Source organism: Salmo trutta, chromosome 3 (genome assembly GCF_901001165.1).
Source record: "Salmo trutta chromosome 3, fSalTru1.1, whole genome shotgun sequence".
Lineage (NCBI taxonomy): Eukaryota > Metazoa > Chordata > Actinopteri > Salmoniformes > Salmonidae > Salmo > Salmo trutta.
The window spans coordinates 56,906,168-56,927,198 of NC_042959.1; the positions used below are offsets into that span (position 1 = coordinate 56,906,168).

Sequence of the window (21,031 nt, forward strand, 5' to 3'; positions counted from 1 at the left end):
CTTCCAGGAATCCCAGGTCCACAACAAATGTAGTTTTGTTCGAAAAAGTTAATAATTTATGTCCCAATAGCTTCTTCTTGTTAGCGCATTCCGAAGGCTACTCAAAATGTACTGTAGCGCGCGGGACTTGTCGTCATGAATGTGCAAAAAATATATATTTAAGTTCGTTCAAACATGTCAAACGTTGTATAACATAAATCTTTAGGGCCTTTTTCAACCAGAGCTTCAATAATATTCAAGGGGGACGATTGCATTGTCTTACTAAACTTTTCGAAAGGAGAGGGTAGCCATGGGCGCCCGTGTCATAGTAGTAAATGGCCCTCCCCTGTGACCAACTTCCAAAGCCTCTCTTTCGGTCAGTTTGTACCATAGAAGACTCAAACCACTTTGTAAAGACTGGTGACATCTAGTGGAAGCCTTAGGAAGTGCTCAATGAATCCTAACTCACGGTGTGTTTTATAGGCAAAGTGCTAAAGGTGAGTCCACAAATCAGATTTCCACTTCCTGCATGGGATCTGTCTCGGAGTTTTGACTGCCATATGAGTTCTGTTATACTCACAGACACCATTCAAACAGTTTTAGAAACTTTAGAGTGTTTTCTATCCAAATCTACTAATATATGCATATCCTAGCTTCTGAGTTTGAGTAAGAGGCCGTTTAAATTTTTCAAAATTCGCTGTAGCGCCCCCTATCCTTAAGGAGCTATAAGAGGTTAAATAATGCAAAAATAAAGTGTTGGAGAAGAAAGAAAAAGTGCAATATGTGCTATGTAAGAAAGCTAACGTTTAACTCAACAGCCAGTGTAATCCCGTGGCGCGATATTCAAATACCTTAGAAATGCTATTTCTTCAATTTCTCAAACATATGACTATTTTACAGCATTTTAAAGACAAGACTCTCGTTAATCTAACCACACTGTCCGATTTCAAAAAGGCTTTACAACGAAAGCAAAACATTAGATTATGTCAGCAGAGTACCCAGCCAGAAATAATCAGACACCCATTTTTCAAGCTAGCATATAATGTCACATAAACCCAAACCACAGCTAAATGCAGCACTAACCTTTGATGATCTTCATCAGATGACAATCCTAGGACATTATGTTATACAATACATGCATGTTTTGTTCAATCAAGTTCATATTTATATCAAAAACCAGCTTTTTACATTAGCATGTGACTAGCATTCCCACCGAACACTTCCGGTGAATTTACTAAATTACTCACGATAAACGTTCACAAAAAACAAATTATTTTAAGAATTATAGATACAGAGCTCCTTTATGCACTCGCTATGTCCGATTTTAAAATAGCTTTTCGGTGAAAGCACATTTTGCAATATTCTGAGTAGATAGCCCGGCCATCACAGGCTAGCTATTTTGACACCCACCAAGTGTGGTACTCACCAAACTCCGATTTACTATTAGAAAAGTTTGATTACCTTTGCTGTCTTCGTCAGAATGCACTCCCAGGACTTCTACTTCAATAACAAATGTTGGTTTGGTTCCAAATAATCCATAGTTATATCCAAATAGCGGCGTTTTGTTCGTGCGTTCAAGACACTATCCGAAGGGTAACGAAGGGTGACGCGCGGACGCGTATCGTGACAAAAAATGTCAAAATATTCCATTACCGTACTTCGAAGCATGTCAAACGCTGTTTAAAATAAATTTTTATGCTATTTTTCTCGTAAAAAGCGATAATATTCCGACCGGGAGTCGTTGTTTTCGTTCAAAGAGAGAGAAAGTAAACATGGTGTCGGCTCGTGCACGCGCCTCTAGTCTCATTGTCCTCAGATCGACCACTTACAAAATGCGCTAATGTTTTTCAGCCATGGCCTGCAAAGCCTCCATTCATCGTTCTGGCGCCTTCTGAGAGCCTATGGGAGCGTTAGAAAATGTCACGTTATGCCAGAGATCCCCTGTTTTGGTTAGAGATGATCAAGAAGGCCATGAAATGGTCAGAGAGAGCGCTTCCTGTTTGGAATCTTCTCAGGTTTTGGCCTGCCAAATGAGTTCTGTTATACTCACAGACACCATTCAAACAGTTTTAGAAACTTTAGGGTGTTTTCTATCCAAATCAAACAATTATATGCATATTCTAGTTACTGGGCAGGAGTAGTAACCAGATTAAATCGGGTACGTTTTTTATCTGGCCGTGCAAATACTGCCCCCTATCCCCAACAGGTTAAGTGCCTTGCTCAGAACATGGGAACATATGAAAGCTGGTTGTTCCTTTTAACCATGAGTCTTCAATATTCCCAGGTAAGAAGTTTTAGGTTGTAGTTATTATAGGAATTATAGGACTATTTGGATGTTCTTATAGGCACTTTAGTATTGCCAGTGTAACAGTATATCTTCCGTCCCTCTCCTCGCTCCTACCTGGGCTCGAACCAGGAACACATCGACAACAGCCACCCTCGAAGCAGCGTTACCCATGTAGCGCAAGGGAGTGACGTTTGAAACGCTATTAGCGCGCACCCGCTAACTAGCTAGCCATTTCACATCGGTTACACCAGCCTAATCTTGGGAGTTGATAGGCTTGAAGTCATAAACAGCGCAATGCATTGCGAAGAGCTGCTGGCAAAACACACAAAAGTGCTGTTTGAATGAATGCTTATGAGCCTGCTGGTGCCTACCACCGCTCAGTCAGACTGCTCTATCAAATCATAGATTTAATTATAATATAATAAACACACAGAAATACGAGCTTTAGGTCATTAATATGGTCGAATCTGGAAACTATCATCTCAAAAACAAAACGTTTTTTCTTTCAGTGAAATATGGAACCGGTCCGTATTTTATCTAATGGGTGGCATCCTTAAGTCTAAATATTCCTGTTACATTGCACAACCTTCAATGGTATGTCATAATTACGTACAATTCTGGCAAATTAGTTCGCAACGAGCCAGGCGGCCCAAACTGTTGCATATACCCTGACTCTGCGTGCAATGAACGCAAGAGCAGTGACACAATTTCATGTTAGCAGGCAATATTAACTAAATATGCAGGTTTAAAAATATATACTTGTGTATTGATTTTAAAGAAAGACATTGATGTTTATGGTTAGGTACATTGGTGCAACGACTGCTTTTTTCGCAAATGTGCTTGTTAAAATCATCACCCGTTTGTCGAAGTAGGCTGTGATTTGATGAGAAATGAACGGGCACCGCATCGATTATATGCAATGCAGGACAAGTTAGATAAACTAGTAATATCATCAACCATGTGTAGTTAACTAGTGATTATGTTAAGATTGATAGTTTTTTATAAGATAAGTTTAATGCTAGCTAGCAACTTACCTTGGCTTCTTGCTGCCCTCGCGTAAAAGGTAGTCAGCCTGCCATGCAGGCTCCTCGTGGAGTGCAATGTAAGGCAGGTGGTTAGAGCGTTGGACTAGTAACCAGAAGGTTGCAAAAACGAATCCCCGAATCCCCCCTGAACAAGGCAGTTAACCCCCGTTCCTAGGCCGTCATTGAAAATAAGAATGTGTTCTTAATCTGACTTGCCTAGTTAAATAAAGGTGTTTAAAAAAAACAAAAAAAACAATTACCGATTGTTATGAAAACTTGAAATCGGCCCTAGTTAATCGGCCATTCCGATTAATCGGTCGACCTCTAGTTGCAACACTCACTATTGAGTTCCAAACTGCCTTTGGAAGCAACGTCAGCAAATTAACTGTTCGTGGGGAGCTTCATGAAATGGGTTTCCATGGCTGAGCAGCAGCACACAAGTGTAACATGCTGACCACACTTCGCATGAGCGAGCGTCGCAAAATACATTTTGAAATCCATGTTATTCAATTATTGCACCCACACTGCCAAGGAGTGTCTGCGATGCCAAGGGCTAAAATAGAACTCCTTTCTATTTCTGATGCAGATCGCGCTGAAAGTCCTGCCTATCCCATCTCCTCATTGGTTTATCGAAGCAGGTACCCACGATCTCCTCATTGGTTATACCCACGTGGGTGATTGAAAGACGAACTGTTTTGCCGGTCGTCGTGGTAATACTATGGAAGTTTAGATGCTGATAACCATATAAGTTCAAAGATGAAAAAGCCTGGAAGGAGGAGAGATGACTAGAAACGATTCGGTTGGCCATTTTATGTGTGGATTAATTGTCGGAGTAGAGGACCTTGTGCATTTCAGGTAAAATAACAACTCAATGTTTATATCCCAGGACAAATTAGCTAGCAACAGCAAGCTAGCTAAATAGGACAAATTAGCTAGCAAGTGCAAGCTAACAAGCTAAATTGCCATACATGTTTAATGCTTTTCGACCTGTCCCCAAATTAATGTCATTGGTTCAGAGTGTGTTTTGATATTTTAACCTGCGTGTCGTGATCGCGTTTGGTGTAGGGGGACAAAATAAATGTGCGCACGATGGCGCACGCGTGCAGCCGGTTTGGGTTCCGTGTAGATCACCATGCACAATGCCAAGCGTTGGCTGGAATGGTGTAAAGCTCGCCGCCATTGGACTTAGGCTTGCGTTCTCTGGAGTGATGAATCACGCTTCACCATCTGGCAGTTCGACAGATTAATCTGGGTTTGACGGATGCCAGGAGATCGCTATTTCCCCAATGAATAGTGCCAACTGTAAAGTTTGGTGGAGGAGGAATAATGGTCTGGAGCTGTTTTTCATGCTTCGGGCTTGGCCCCTTAGTTCCAGTGAACGGAAATCTTGAAGCTACAGCATACAATTATATTCCAACTTTGTGGCAACAGTTTGGGGATGACCCTTTCCTGGTTCAGCATGACAACGTATCCGTGCACAAAGTGAGGTCCATACAGAAATGGTTTGTCAAGAACTTGACTGGCCTTGAAGATACCCCTCTAGTGGTGTGGGGGCTGTGCTTTGGCAAAGTGGGTGGGGTTATATCCTGCCTGGTTGGCCCTGTCCCGGGGCATCGTTGGTGTCTTCCGACCCCTCCCGTCTCAGCCTCCAGTATTTATGCCGCAATAGTTTGTGTCAGGGGGCTATGGTCAGTCTGTTATATCTGGAGTATTTCTCCTGTCTTATCCGGTGTACTGTGTGAATTTAAGTACGCTCCCTCTAATTCTCTCTCTCCCTCCCGGAGGACCTGAGCCTTGGGACCTGGCCTCAGGACTACCTGGCTTGATTTGTAAGTCGCTCTGGATAAGAGCGTCTGCTAAATGACTTAAATGTAAATGTAAATGTAAATGACTCCTTGCTGTCCCCAGTCCACCTGGTGGTGCTGCTGCTCCCCAGTTTCAACTGTTTTGACTGCGGCTATGGAACCCTGACCTGTTCACTGGACGTGCTACCCTGTCCCGGACCTGCTGTTTTCGACTCTCTCACTCTCTCTCTACCAGACCTGCGGTCTCAACCTCTGAATGCTCTACTATGAAAAGCCAACTGACATTCATTCCTGAGGTGCTGACCTGTGCTGACCCTCTACAACCACTGTGATGTTGATTATGAGACCCTGCTGGTAATCTATGAACGTTTGAACATCTTGGCCATGTACTGTTATAATCTCAACCCGGCACAGCCAGAAGAAGACTGGGCCACCCCTCAGAGCCTGGTTCCTCTCCATGTGTCTTCCTAGGTTCCTGCCTTTCTAGGGAGTTTTTCCTAGCCACTGTGCTTCTACATTTGCATTTCTTGCTGTTTGGGATTTTAGGCTGGGTTTCTGTATAGCACTTTGTGACATCGGCTGAAATAAGTTTGATTGCAAGAGCCCTGACCTCAACCCCATTGAACACCTCTGGGATGAATTGTAACGCCGACTGCAAGCCAAGCCTAAATCGCACAACATCAGTGCCCATCCTCACTAATGCTCGTGGCTGAATGGAAGCAAGTCCCTGCAGAAATGTTCCAACATCTAGTGGAAGGCCTTCCCAGAAGAGTGGAGGCTGTTATAGCAGCAAAGAGGGGACCAACTTCATTAATGCCCATGATATTGGAATGAGATGTTTGACAACCATGTGTCCACATACTTTTGGTAATATAGTGTGTCCCTCTACCTTCATCGTTCGTTCAGTCTCTCACCTTTTCACGGCCAAAAGCGGAGGGTAGTGATTAGAAAGCAGCGGGCCTCAGAATCTGACATCCTCTCGACTCAGTAAATACTCAGAGACTCGGTAGAGAGTTAAGTAGAACTCTCCTACGTCCCTCCCTTCTCCAGCCAGGTCACCCGTGATACAAGTCAGTAGTCGACGTCCATCCAGGTCTCAGGACGTTGGAAACCGGCCACTAGAGGCAACAGTGAGCGCTGTTACCTTTAAGTAGGTTTCGGTTTTGCTAGGGCGTTGTGGACGGGGATGGCGGATAGGTGTAAGCATCTGCCTCGGGTTGCAAGTTCGAATCCAAGGATAGAAAGTTGCTTCGGAGTTAATGCCTGAACTTTAAAAACACTTCAAAATGTGACTTTTTGAACAACTTCTAAATTTGATGCTTGAGAAATATGGATGAACGTCTAATTCTAATGTGAGACCAGGCTGGATGCCCTATCCTTGCCCCTTTCTTTGCCCCCGGGGTCACCCCAAAAAGAGGAAGAGGATGGGAGCAGGTTGACTCAGCTGTGGGGGGATTTGGGCAGGCGGGCTGACACACACACTAACCCCAAAACAACAGCAGAGATGAGAGGACCCCTGCTCAGAGGATGAGGAGAAGAGAGGATGAGAAGATAGGAGTGGGAGGTTATACAGGCACATGCTCTACCAGGAAGGAGAGAGGAGAAAAGATAACATGTCCAGGATATGTGTGTGTGTGTGTGTGTGTGTGTGTGTGTGTGTGACTATTAGGCAATATACCGTTTATACCATATGTTGGGGTATTTCGAAATACAGACGGTATGATATTCAATACCGATAAACCAGGGTTTGCGTGCTACGCCACTGCTTATAACTATAAGTATAACTATAAGAAACCTAAGATGTGGCAAATCAATTATATCCAGCTCAGGGCTCCAGCTATGCATTTGGTTTGCTAACTTGCTAGCTAAGTGGCTAAGTGTCAAGATCCAGCTTCTTGGTTACAGCAGAGACATTCAATCCCCTCCTGGATCAAGATCCTCGTTGCCTAAATTGTTGTGCATTTCCATTTTAATAGCACCCCTTGTGTGCACTTCCGGTAATACTGTGTAACCCAGTATGGTACAGAAACAGTATGAAAATCTGGATACTGCCTGACCCTAAAGACTATCAGACTATCATTGAAAGGTATTACCTTCTGGGTCGAAGGTTTGGAAGACTCTCCTGGCCTGTTCAGACGGAGACTCAGGAGCCACCAGACACATCTCCTACAAAGACAAGAGAAAGGGACATATGTCAGATCTCAACATTATATTATAGTCTAAACACAGAAATTAGACAGGCTTCCAATTCTCCAGAAAATCCCAACAGAGAGAGAGCGAGAGAGATGTTGTGTAGACTGAGGCACACAGAGATCACATAATAGGTCAAGAATTAAAAGATTACAACACCGGCTCTAAGGAGTGCGCGCGTGTGTAAGCTAGCATGTGAATGTAAGAGCTTGCTTGTGTGTGTACGGATTATCATTATCATCAGGCTCTGTTGGGTTATTAGCTGATCTGCAGATAAAACCAGACGTTTTGTTTTCACTCAAAACACATATCAGCCAATCAGGCGCTCACACAGAGAGTTATAGTTGTTTGTTTGCTGGCTCAGAGTGACGTTGCCAGGGGGACTCGGAGGAGAAATAAGGAGAGACAGATTTCACAGAGATAGGACAGTGTGTGTGTGTGTGTGTGTGTGTGTGTGTGTGTGTGTGTTGAGATGGGGGGGTTAGTCCCATCCTCTGGATTCATCAACCCCCAACTCCGTACTCCCTTACCCAAGTTTCATAGTGAAACATGACAGTTTTGACAGGCTGGGAACCAAACTGCAAAAGCAAACACGCACCGTGGTTAGCCTAGTATTAATGACACTGGCCGCATCCACTGAACTGGAGTATGTTCACTACAGTGGCATTTTACGCAAACACACTCAGCCCGAACATAAACACACTCAGAAAAGAGCAAATCAACTGAGCACATCTCCCTCAGCTAGCTTTTATTAAAGTAGAAGTTCAGATGAAACAATAGGTTATAGGGTAACACAGACATATTACCGTCCTCAGGGGTCACAGAGAGAGAGAGACGAACAGAGAGAGAGATGACAGAGGGAAATCAGGGGAAGAGTTGGGGAGAAAGAGACATCAAGAGGAAAAGACTCCCAGCTGGTAGAGAGGAGTGCACACACACATTTCTCACTGTCAGAGCAGCTGGGGGTACAGAATGGGTAGATGTGTTAGTTTAAGTATCTATATAAATCAAACGGTACATTCTTCCTCCAGATAGATAGACATGGAGTCAGACGTGTGTTAAGGGTTAATGAATGGTCAGGGGGTTAACTGCCCTTACATGAGCATAATTTACTGAGGAGGACGTTGCTGAAGGGAGTGTGTATGTGTGACATACAGCGCATTCGGAAAGTATTCAGAACCCTTGACTTTTTCCACATTTTGTTAAGTTAGCCTTAAAATGTATTAAATAGTTTTTCCCCCCTTCAATCTACACACACACAATACCCCATAATTGCAAAAATATATATATATAGCTAAAAAAAAAAGGGAACACTTAAACAACACAATGTAACTCCAAGTCAATCACACTTCTGTGAAATCAAACTGTCCACTTAGGAAGCAACACTGACTGACAATAAATTTCACATGCTGTTGTGCAAATGGAATAGACAACAGGTGGAAATTATAGGCAATTAGCAAGACACCCCCAATAAAGGAGTGGTTCTGCAGGTGGTGACCACAGACCAATTCTCAGTTCCTATGCTGATGTTTTGGTCACTTTTGAATGCTGGGGGTGCTTTCACTCTAGTGGTAGCATGAGACGGAGTCTACAACCCACACAAGTGGCTCAGGTAGTGCAGCTCATCCAGGATGGCACATCAATGCGAGCTGTAGCAAGAAGGTTTGCTGTGTCTGTCAGCGTAGTTTCCAGAGCATGGAGGCGCTACCAGGAGACAGGCCAGTACATCAGGAGACGTGGAGGAGGCCGTAGGAGGGCAACAACCCAGCAGCAGGACCGCTACCTCCGCCTTTGTGCAAGGAGGAGCAGGAGGAGCACTGCCAGAGCCCTGCAAAATGACTTCCAGCAGGCCACAAATGTGCATGTGTCTGCTCAAACGGTCAGAAACAGACTCCATGAGGGTGGTATGAGGGCCCGACGTCCACAGGTGGGGGTTGTGCTTACAGCCCAACACCGTGCAGGACGTTTGGCATTTGCCAGAGAACACCAAGATTGGCCAATTCGCCACTGGCGCCCTGTGCTCTTCACAGATGAAAGCAGGTTCACACTGAGCACGTGACAGATGTGACAGAGTCTGGAGACGCCGTGGAGAACGTTCTGCTGCCTGCAACATCCTCCAGCATGACCGGTTTGGCGGTGGGTCAGTCATGGTGTGGGGTGGCATTTCTTTGGAGGGCCGCACAGCCCTCCATGTGCTCGCCAGAGGTAGCCTGACTGCCATTAGGTACCGAGATGATATCCTCAGACCCCTTGTGAGACCATATGCTGGTGCAGTTGGCCCTGGGTTCCTCCTAATGCAAGACAATGCTAGACCTCATGTGGCTGGAGTGTGTCAGCAGTTCCTGCAAGAGGAAGGCATTGATGCTATGGACTGGCCCGCCTGTTCCCCAGACCTGAATCCAATTGAGCACATCTGGGACATCATGTCTCGCTCCATCCACCAACGCCACGTTGCACCACAGACTGTCCAGGAGTTGGCGGATGCTTTAGTCCAGGTCTGGGAGGAGATCCCTCAGGAGACCATCCGCCACCTCATCAGGAGCATGCCCAGGCATTGTAGGGACGTGGAGGCACGTGGAGGCCACACACACTACTGAGCCTCATTTTGACTTGTTTTAAGGACATTACATCAAAGTTGGATCAGCCTATAGTGTGGTTTTCCACTTTAATTTTGAGTGACTCCAAATCCAGACCTCCATTGGTTGATAAATTGGATTTCCATTGATTATTTTTGTGTGATTTTGTTGTCAGCACATTGAACTATGTAAAGAAAAAAGTATTTAATAAGATTATTTCATTCATTCAGATCTAGGATGTGTTATTTTATTGTTCCTTTATTTTTTTGAGCAGTGTATATATAAAAACAGATATCACATTTACATAAGTATTCAGACCCTTTACTCAGTACTTTGTTGAAGCACATTTGGCAGCGATTACAGCATCAGTCTTCTTGGGTATGACACTACAAGCTTGGCACATCTGTATTTGGGGAGTTTCTCCTATTCTTCTCTGCAGATCCTCTCAAGCTCTGTCAGGTTAGATGGGGAGTGTTGCTGCACAGCTATTTTCAGGTCTCTCCAGAAATGTTAGATTGGGTTCAAGTCCGGGCTCTGGCTGTGCCCCTCAAGGACATTGAGACTTGTCCCAAAGCCACTCCTGCAATTTCTTGGCTGTGTGCTTAGGGTCGTAGTCCTGTTGGAAGGTAACCCTTCACCCCAGTCTGAGGTCCTGAGCATTCTGGAGCAGGTTTTCATCAAGGATCTCTGTACTTTGCTCTGTTCATCTTTCCTTCAATCGTGACTAGTCTCCCAGTCTGATGCTTAAAAACATCCCCACAGCATGATGCTGCCACCACCGTGCTTCACCATAGGGATGGTGCCAGGTTTCCTCCAGACATGATGCTTGGTATTCAGGCCAAAGAGTTCAATCTTGGTTTCATCAGACCAGAGAACCTTGTTTCTCGGTCTGAGAGTCCTTAAGGTGCCTTTTGGCCAACTCCAAGCCGGCTGTCATGTGCCTTTTACTGAGGAGAGGCTTCCGTCTGGCCATTTTACCATAAAGGCCTGATTGGTGGAGTGCTGCAGAAATGGTTGTCCTTCTGGAAGGTTCTCCCATCTCCACAGAGAAACTCTAGAGCTCTGTCAGAGTGACCATCGGGTTCTTGGTCACCTCCCTGACCAAGGCCTTTCTCCCTGATTGCTCAGTTTGGCAGGGTGTCCAGATTTAGGAAGAGTTTCGGTGGTTCCAAACTTCTTCCATTTAAGAATGATGGAGGCCAATGTGTTCTTGGGGACATTCATTGCTGTAGACATTTTTTGGTACCCTTACCCAGATCTGTGCCTTGACACAATTCTGTCTCGGAGCTCTACGGACAACTCCTTTGACCTCATGGCTTGATTTTTGCTCTGATATGCACTGTCAACTGTGGGACCTTATATAGACAGGTGTGCGCCTTTCCAAATCATGTCCAATACATTTTATTTACTACAGGTGGACTCCAATCAAATTGTAGAAACATCTCAAGGATGATCAATGGAAACAAGATGCACCTGAGCTCAATTTCGAGTCTCACAGCTGTCACGACTCTCCTGTGAAGACCTGAATGATCAGGTTACAGTGGGTCCGCTATACAGCGCCCTCGCTCTCCCACAGAGGGGGAGAGGGGTGAAGTTTGCCGTTTTATGACAGTCTTAAATACCTGCAGGAACTCACTCTCCCACTCTGCAGAAATGAAAGTTAAAAAATCCCTTTGTTACAACAGAGATTTTGTAGTACTGTGACGTCCAAGATTGGATAATGAAACAATATTTCTGTAATCCAAACACTTGGAATGGTCCATGGGTATTTAAAGAACAATCCTGTTGAATTCATTACAAATTTGTGATGACAATAAAGACGGTATAACCAAATAACGATAACTCTAGAAATGTAAATCTGATAACTGGGACGTATACATCTAAATGTTGTGGAACTTATATGATTAAATATTAAACTATTTGTGAGAAGATGAAATGTGAGTTTAGCCTTCTAAATGAGAGAATTGTTTTTCCATGTAAAGTTTTACCCAGTCAGTAACCACGCCCACGTGAGCACAGACCTTGTGGCAACGTGACTGACAGCGCCCTCCAAGGTGAGTGCTTAATAGGACTCGCTGAAGAATTTGCATATTAGACCAGAAAAACATGGAGCGTGGCTGCACGTTGAAATGGTAGGAATTTAAATCTCTAGAGACCAGTATTTTTCCGGGTTGCTACGGGTGTGTGAAATGGTTCTAGCTCTACATTAGACCAGCGTGACCGACAGCGTGAGCTGAAAGGTACGAAATGGTTTGAAAATCTCTCAGAGACTGTCGAATTACTCCCCGTAGATGGATCGAGTATTTTCAACAGAGACAGCAAAGACATACACACGTAAATATGTACATTGCAATTCTTTCGAATGAGCGGCCATGCAAAGTATTTGCATTTCCATGAGCTGTATGTACAATCGTGGAACTCCTTTATTTTTCCCTTTCCCTCTCTTTTGAAACCCGCCATTTCGGTTTAGTCCACCAGGGATCTTTCATTGCATTGTGTTAGTAACCAATAACTATACCATGTGTGTGTGTGTGTGTGTATTTCTGTATGATTATTTAGTTAGAAAATAAATAATTAAGCCAATTTGCATACCACCGATTCATTTATGCTAGGGTTTGTGCAGATATCTAAGAATTTTGCGACATTCAGAATGAGTCTGATAAGGTAAATAATATTTAATGAATTGACTGACTGATGTAAGAGATATTTATATCTTTAGAGTTTAGTCGGGAGATGGTAAAGTTAATGAGTTACTGTGGTACCCCAGATTACTACTTAATTGTTATATGATTAATCATGTAATAATTGAATGTGGTATGTCATTATTTTATAAATTAACAGTCAAACACATTAATGATAGTCACGACATAGCAAAGTGACTGAATAGATATTTCTGTTCCTAAAAAAAACGTTTTGCTTTGTCATTATGGGGTATTCTGTTTAGAATGCAGAGGATTTTTCCCCATTTTGTTACATTACAGCCTTATTCTAAAATGTATTTTAAATGTTTTTTGTTTTAAATCAAGGGGTCTGAATACTTTCCGATGGCACTGTACAGTATAACCCAGCTATAGAGACTGGGTTAACTCATGTACTCTCCTCCTAGCAGTGAGGGTTAAGACTCAAGAGTTATAACTGTAGGTAATAACACAGCGCTGGAACCTATATGAGAGATGCAGGACACACACACACACACACACACACACACACACACAGGAAATATTCCCAGTCGGTATTCACGTAATAATATGGAATGCCCCTCAACCACAAATTGCAGAACAAACATTTTTCATTCACCCACATTGTAAGCTGCAACTTCGTCGTAGTTTTTTTGTTCTACAGAAATAACAAAACATGCCGAAAAGCTGCTCTGTTGTTCAAAGTACATGTAGCCAGGTCAAAAATCACAACCTACGGTTCGCAATGCTCCCATGTAGGGAAATAGATCTTGCAAAAAGAGCCCTGTGTCTTCAGGCTATCCGGTGTGGGAGTGTGGGAAATGTGGGGACGTGTTGTCCAAGTAGTCTACACATAGCTATGTGTGTGGAAGACATTTCATCACAGGTAAGACATTTAACTTGTTTAGTATAGTCCGTTTGTAACTCCACTCACTACTTGCAGCTGTATAGTCTGTTGTTGGTCTTAACTAGCTTAATGTTAAAGTTATCTAGCATTCACTCACGTGGCTGCTAGCATCATGATGAAAAGGGGCGAGGGAAGCACTACAATATTACCTTTTTATAAGTAGGGAGAACGCTAGGGAGCAGGCAATGTTGAAAAGTAAACTTTAGACATGTTGTATTTTTCTTAAAATGTAGTTTTGTAAACGACTAAAACAGACAAAAAAAATGGTGCTTGAAAAATGTCAAGTTTCTGCTGTGAGCCAATGGGGTAATCACCACAGGTTGTTTTCCACACAAGCGGGCAGGGTCGTGACATTCTATCACCTCCATGTCTCAGTCATAACCAGGTCTTGAGTCTCCTTAAGAGACAGTAAACATACACACTAACAAAACGTGTATATGTACAGGTAACTGCCAAAATAAAGAAAACACCAACATAAAGTCTTAATAGGGTGTGGGGCCACCACAATCAGCCAGAAGTTAATGCACCTTGGCATAGATTCTACAAGTGTCTAACTTTATTGGAGCGATCCGACACCATTCTTCCATGAGATATTCCATCATTTGGGGTTTTGTTGATGGAAAACGCTGTCTCAGGCACCGCTCTAGAATCTCCCATAAGTGTTCAATTGGGTTGAGATCTGGTGACACACACACACACACACACAAACTTTAAACCCCCTATGCTCCTTTGAGACCACTCTTTCAAAAAGTCACAGATCTCTTCTAGCCATGATAGCCAAAATAATGGGCAACTGTGCATTTTTATACAACACCCTAAGCATGATGGGATATGAATTGCTTAATTAACTTAATGAACACCCACTTTCAACATATTTTGTATTCCTCATTTACCCAAGTGTTTCCTTTATTTTGGCAGTTACCTATTTGTGTGTAGCGTGTGTGGGTGGGTTAAATGCCAGGCCTGCTAGTATGTCTTTGATGTGTGTTTTATTAGAGGCCTGGAGATGCTGCTGAGTTTAGATTACATGTCATGTCACACACTCCACAGGGAAGGGGTGTGTGTATTAGCGCCGTCCCCTTCCAGCCTCTTGTTTGCTTGCACTGGACCAGAGGACTGCATTCTCTAAATGTGTACGCACGTGCACACACCCCAATGGTACCAAGATGTGTGCGCTATGAAAATCAAGAGGAATGCATTCCAAACTAGCTCAGAACCCAATTCTGTTCCACAAACCCTCACATCTGTTGTCTACTGGAGCAGATTCTTATTAAACAGATCCAGCTCCTGAACAGCAACAGAAAACCTCTTAAAATAGAAACACACTAGTCCAGCTCATCTCTATCCATCTGTTTCTCTCCCCTTCCCTCCTACTTTAGTTTGGGCATTTTCTAACCCTCTTTCTATCCCTCTCACCTTCTCCTCCCCTCCCTCCCTCCAGCCTCCCATAAGCCCTCGCTCTCTCCTGAGATGTAAGTAGTTGTAGATGGGTGTAGCCTTACCCCTCTCGTCGATCCCGCTCTACCCCTCCTTTGTCCCTCTGTTCTGTCCTGACACATACTTTCATCAGCCTCTCCATCTATCCATCTCTGACCATTCTCTTCCTCTGTCACGCTAACAGGAACTCCTAGTCTACAGTGTGTGTGGTGTTGGTTTAGTGTTTCGCTTTGTTAGGTGGAGAGCCTCTTGAAGCAGAAGACTCAATTACACTCAGACCTTTGTCCTGGCTAAGAGGGGCTGAGAGGTGTGCGTGCCAGAGAAAGACAGGTGATTAATGGTCTGTCAGGGACAACAAGCTATCTGGGGTCTCTGTCTAGGTGTGTGTGTGTCTGAACAGAACAAGACTATAGAGAACAGGGCTATACAGGACAGCTGTAGAGACTGAGACCAGTCACAGACAAGGGGCCAGGCCCTATCACACACAGCCTTTGTCCCTGCTAGAATAGAACAGGTCAGATGCGTCAGAGAATAATGACGGTTACTGTACACATCTTTCACTCGGATCTAGCTTTGTGTGTGTGTGTGTGTGTGCACTCACAGGTAAGGTACATAGCACTTTTCTTTTTCTAAGATGCACTGAAAGGGAGACCTGCCTCAGACCTAATGACCCCATCCGCTGTCTCACTCACTGAGACGTTTAGGGACATGTACTTGTGTCTGTATTATACATCAGACACATGCTCTTTGGGGAAAGACAAAGTGAGTGTGTGTGTGTGGTGTGTGAGAAAGAGGCTACTCTCTTGAGAGACACTGAGGGCCAGAAGAGCTGCTCTATCTCCCGTTAAATCACTGACCCATAACTGTGCTACTACACACAAACACACCGGTTAAACCATCAGAGTACGTAAACACACAGACACACACAGCTCCCGAGAGGGGCTTAAGGATAAGAGGATAGAGGCCTGTGAATGGCATCACTCTCAGATGGAAAGGAAGAGAGAAAGGAGGAAACACTACAGAGAGAGAAGACAAAGAGGACATGGTCCACTAGGACAGCCAGAAGCCATTTTAAAGTACATCCTTCCTTCCGCACTCCCATCCTTTCAGGATTAAAATATGTCATTATGACTGATGTGACATGACAGGATAGGGTTAATGACAGGGCTGTAATGGGGCAGGTTGAGAGCGTCAAGATTCTTGGTGTCCACATCACCAACAAACTAACATGGTCCAAGCACACCAAGACAGTTGTGAAGAGGGCACGACAAAACCTATTCCCCTTCAGGAGACTGAAAATATTTGGCATGGGTCCTCAGATCCTCAAATAGTTCTACAGCTGCACCATCGAGATCATCCTGACTGGTTGCATCACCGCCTGGTATGGCAACTGCTCGGCCTCCGACCACAAGGCACTACAGAGGGTAGTGCGTACGGGCCAGTACATCATTGAGGAAAAGCTTCCTGACATTCAGGACCTCTATACCAGGCAGTGTCAGGAAAGGCCCAAAAAATAGACTCCAGCCAGCCTAGTCATAGACTGTCCTCTCTGCTACCGCACGGCAAACGTTACCAGAGCGCAAAGTATAGGTCCAAAAGGCTCCTTAACAGTTTCTACCCTGAAGCCATAAGACTCCTGAACAGCTAATCAAATGGCTACCTGGACTATTTGCATTGTCCCCCCATTTTTACACTGCTGCTACTCTGTTTATTATCCATGCATAGTCACTTTACCTACACATTACCTAGACTAACCTGTGCCCCCGCACATCGACTCTGTACCGGTACCCCCTGTATATAGCCTCGCTACTGTTCTTTAAAAAAAGAAAAAGAAAGAAAGAAAATGGTGCATTCTGATTTGCTTAATTAGGAATTTGAAAAGATTCATACTTTTACGTTTGATACTTGACCCTTGTGTAGTCTTAAACATTCTGTATACTCCCTTTGTCCTAAGGGTAAAAAATGACCCGCCTTCACTAAACCCCTAAAATAAAGCAGCTTTATTGAATTATAAACCCCAAATCTATTTTGCATGAAGAAACAACCTGTCATTCATCACAAACTTTGTGAATATCTGGGTTTTCCCTCTTCACAATGCAGAAAGACCGCATTTAAATCAGTGGACACCACTCCTTTTTATTACAACACACCTGACATAATTGTGTTCTTTACTAAAGTAGATTTATTTTTATTATTAGTAAAGGTACTGCATAGGTGTACAAAAAATTTTTTGCAAGAGAAAGCAGCAGACATGTGCAGAATGTTGTTTTGAATGCATTTTATTGAAGGGAAACAACAGTCGTGAACTTTTTTGGCAACATAGTGATATATTCTTATAGTGTACAATGAGGAATTCAACTACAAAATACTAGTCTTCTCCCATTTTTTAACCATTGCCCACATCCACAAGGTGTATAAACAACAATAAAAATAAAATACAAAACAAAAAATGTGAAGAAAATAAAATTCATCAACTCTAAATTAGCACATGTAGGACAGTATGCAAGTGTGTGTGCATGGACTTTGCAGATGCATCTCACACATGTGCAGCACATAGTATTTGTTTTACAGTCCTTCTTTGGGGGGCAGAATCTCCTCCTCTTGCCTGCCCCAGCCTCAGGTGGATCAGGACAAGATTCAGCCCCCTGAACAGCTTTCACATGCACTGCAGAGGCTGCTGTGCAGGGGAGGCACTCCCTTTGAATGTGTGGGGTTACAAATGCATTTCCCAGCTGCTCCAGGAACACCATCTTGTACCGCTTATCAGGCATCCAGGTAGGGTTGATCTTGTTCCATATCACGAAGGCATTGTATGAGGGCACATCAATGATGTTATGGAAGATGACCAGGGGCCAGCGGGCAGTCATCCTCCTGCAGCTGTAAGTACTATCACCTTGTCCAGGTTGTCCACACCTCCTTTGTTGTGGTTGTAGTCCAGGATGATGGCTGGCTTCCTGTCCTCACAATCACTGATCTCAGCCATTTTGTGCAGTGTGCCCAGGAGGACCACATTCTTGTTCCTCTTTGGGAGGTAAGAAACTAGAGTGGTGGTGAAGGAAAACTTTGATGAGAAGGCCTCTCTCCCCCTTTTTGCGAGGAGTGCAGGGGGTGCTCAGGCGTGTTCTTTCTAACTGTGCCAACCATGGTGATCTTCCTCTTCAGAAGCTGCTGGCTGAGTTCAATCAGTAACACACTTAATCTCAATTTATCATTGTGTGCGTCTTTGTGGTTTGTAAATTATAACTGCCGGGTCAGAAATTACCGTAATATAATCTTTGTACCCTGGGGGTGTACAGCTTTCATGGAAATATGAACAAAGGCGATGTTTCACTTTTTGTAATGTTGGGGGTCACTCTAGGAAAAGGGTTCTCTGCTGTTTTAGATTTTTGACCCTTAAGACAACACAAGGGTTAAGTATCTTTTGGCAATTACAATTACTTTTGATAGGTAAGTATATGTAAAACCAAATACTTTCAGACTTTTACTCAATAAGTATTTTACTGGGTGACTCACTTTTACTTGAGTCATATTCTATTGAGGCATCTTTACTTTTACTCAAGTATGACAATTGGGTACTTTTTCCAACACTGCATAAAACGCATATCATTGTGTCAAGGTTTATTTATGATCACTATGTTTGTACAAGATGACTTGGTGTTATACCCTGGGTTGTCCTCAACAGAATGAGCCTGTTTGTTGTGAAGAAAATTTGCTGCGCACCACGCATCTGAATGCACACGACTCAATTCTGAGAACCAAAATTACGATCTGTTTCTCTGAATTGCCTTGTGAAAGCCTAACACAAATATCTTATTTTATAATTTAGCTTGTCATGTTGACAATAGAAGTTTTCAAATTATGCTCACCTGACCCAGATTTATAATGGACTATCAGTAATTGGGTAAAGGCGGGGATGCTGGGCTGTGTTCAAAACAACTACAAGTGTGCTTGCTCTAGTTCTTCAACGGCACAGCTATGAGAGCTTAAAATAAATCAAAAACACACAAAAAAGACTTCTTTGAGTCATAATGTGCATTGAAATTACTTAGGAACTGTGCACACTTTGGAGAGGTATGGATGTTGTCACAAAGTTTCCAAATACACAAAATATTCTCTCCACAATCTCTCTCCTCCCCTGCCCTTCTTCTCCCTCTGTAGTCTCATCCCCTCTCCTCTGTGGTGACAGAAGGCCTCAGATCCCATTACAGGCCATTATAGAGAGCCTGTAATGGGATGAAGAGAGGTGGATGGTGGGGGGGGGGAGAAAGGTAAAAAGAGGGAGGGTGGTGGAGAGTTAGATCAGATAAAAACACTAATGCTATGAGGCAGTCACACACTAATGGTCTAAAAGCCACACTAACAATGACGGGACATCACACACACTAGATTAAGACACAGGGGAACCCTAGAACAGGCATCACAAGATGCATGGTTTGAGGTCAGCTCCAGAGCTCTCTCAACACACTGAATGTTGTTGTCGTCGTCGTCATCTCACACACACACACACACACACTACATTAACTAGTTACAACTGTAATGACACGATATGCACGCGTGCGTGAGAAAAAGAGAGAACGTGTGTCTGACGGGGCAGACAGCTCCTCTCCCTAATCAGCGTAGCGTCAGCTACATGAGCTCAGTTTGTGTTGAGGATGGAGGAGAACCCAAACCGGATGCCATATCCAACATATCTTTGCTTACCATAATAATATGCATAACCTGCTTGATTGCTTACACAAAAGTTAAAATGGTTTGAAGTACAAGGGGTAAAAAAGATTTTTGGTTTAAAATTTAACTCCTTTTTCGTGATATTCAAATTGGTAGTTACGATCTTGTCTCATCGCTGCAACTCCCCAACGGGCTCGGGAGAGGCGAAGCTCGAATCATGCGTCCTCTGAAACAAGTCACGCTGCGTCTTAAAACCTGCTTGCTTAACCCGGAAGCCAGCCGCACAAATGTGTCGGAGGAAACACTGTTCAACTGACGACTAAAGTCAGCTTGCAGGCGCCCGGCCCGCCTCAAGGAGTCGCTAGAACACAATGAGCCCTGGAAAGCCCCACGGCCAAACCCTCCCTTAATGACACTGGGCCAATTGTGCGCCGCCATACGGGACTCCCGGTCACGGTACAAGTGTTTTTATATAACCCTGTGACCCAGATCACACAGGACACAGAATTCTCAGAGGCCTCAACATGTGACAATCCAAACTTGAAATAGCTCTAGCTCCTGAATATCACTCTCTGTACCAAAAATCAGCAGATGCCTCACTGTTCAATTGAAAGTTGAATGAGATTCATATCACCCAACGTCTGTAATGATGCATGTATACGTCATTCAGAAAGACTATATACTGTAGCCTTGAGACAGAAGAATAAATTGGCCTTTTGTGCCACTTGTTTCTTAGCCATTAGGGTTTTTTAGCCACTGGTTTTGACATACTGTAGATGTAAATGCCATGCTATTAATTTTGTACTATGCTCTTGCATCTAAGTAACTTGCCCTCACATCTTGCATATTGAATGTAAATTCATATACTGAAATGTGTTACTTCGACCACACCATGGCCTTGAGTCTCCTCTCTCTCCAGCCAAGTGAACAATCATAAATGAGGGGTCCACAGAGTGTCCACGGTCTCCAGCGGGACAAACGGATCCAGATGGGAACTCCGGGATCACATTCCCAAAAGGAAAACAAGCACCTGAGGGCACACACACATCTATGACCATTAACGCTAATCAGGTTCCCCCTCTCTCAGGAGTGTGTGTGTACTATGTCACCAGTGCCTTGGGAGCCATGGTGGTTATTGGAAGTCATCACAGTGAAATCATGAGGACCATGACTCTGGGTCATCTAGTTTGCCTCGACATGTGTTCCAGTCCCCTAGCAGGCAGACACTACCCAGTACCCTGCTTTTTCCCAGGGGACATGGAACAACTGCTCTAATCTAAAATGATAGTTCACTCCAACATCAAGATATTTCCAACCCTCAAGACATAAGCGGAGTCGAAGCACAATACACAACATCTTCACAGATGTTATGGGACTTGGACTCATCTCAATAAGACCCCTTTAAAAGGCCTGGAAACTGCTGACAAACTTCTGCTTTTGGAGTTAACGATCACTTTATACAATAATTGTATTATCCAT

The 21,031-nt window shown here is 43.8% G+C and overlaps 1 protein-coding gene across 1 annotated transcript in view; it reads right to left on the reverse strand.

Moving 5' to 3' along the window:
* The window catches only part of LOC115180323 (ubiquitin carboxyl-terminal hydrolase MINDY-3), a 49,092-nt gene that overhangs the window by 15,958 nt on the left and 12,103 nt on the right, over positions 1–21,031 (reverse strand). The window contains exon 11 of the mRNA XM_029742334.1: positions 7,190–7,262. Coding sequence (XP_029598194.1) covers positions 7,190–7,262 — 73 coding nt within the window. The remainder of the gene's footprint in view (positions 1–7,189; positions 7,263–21,031) is intronic.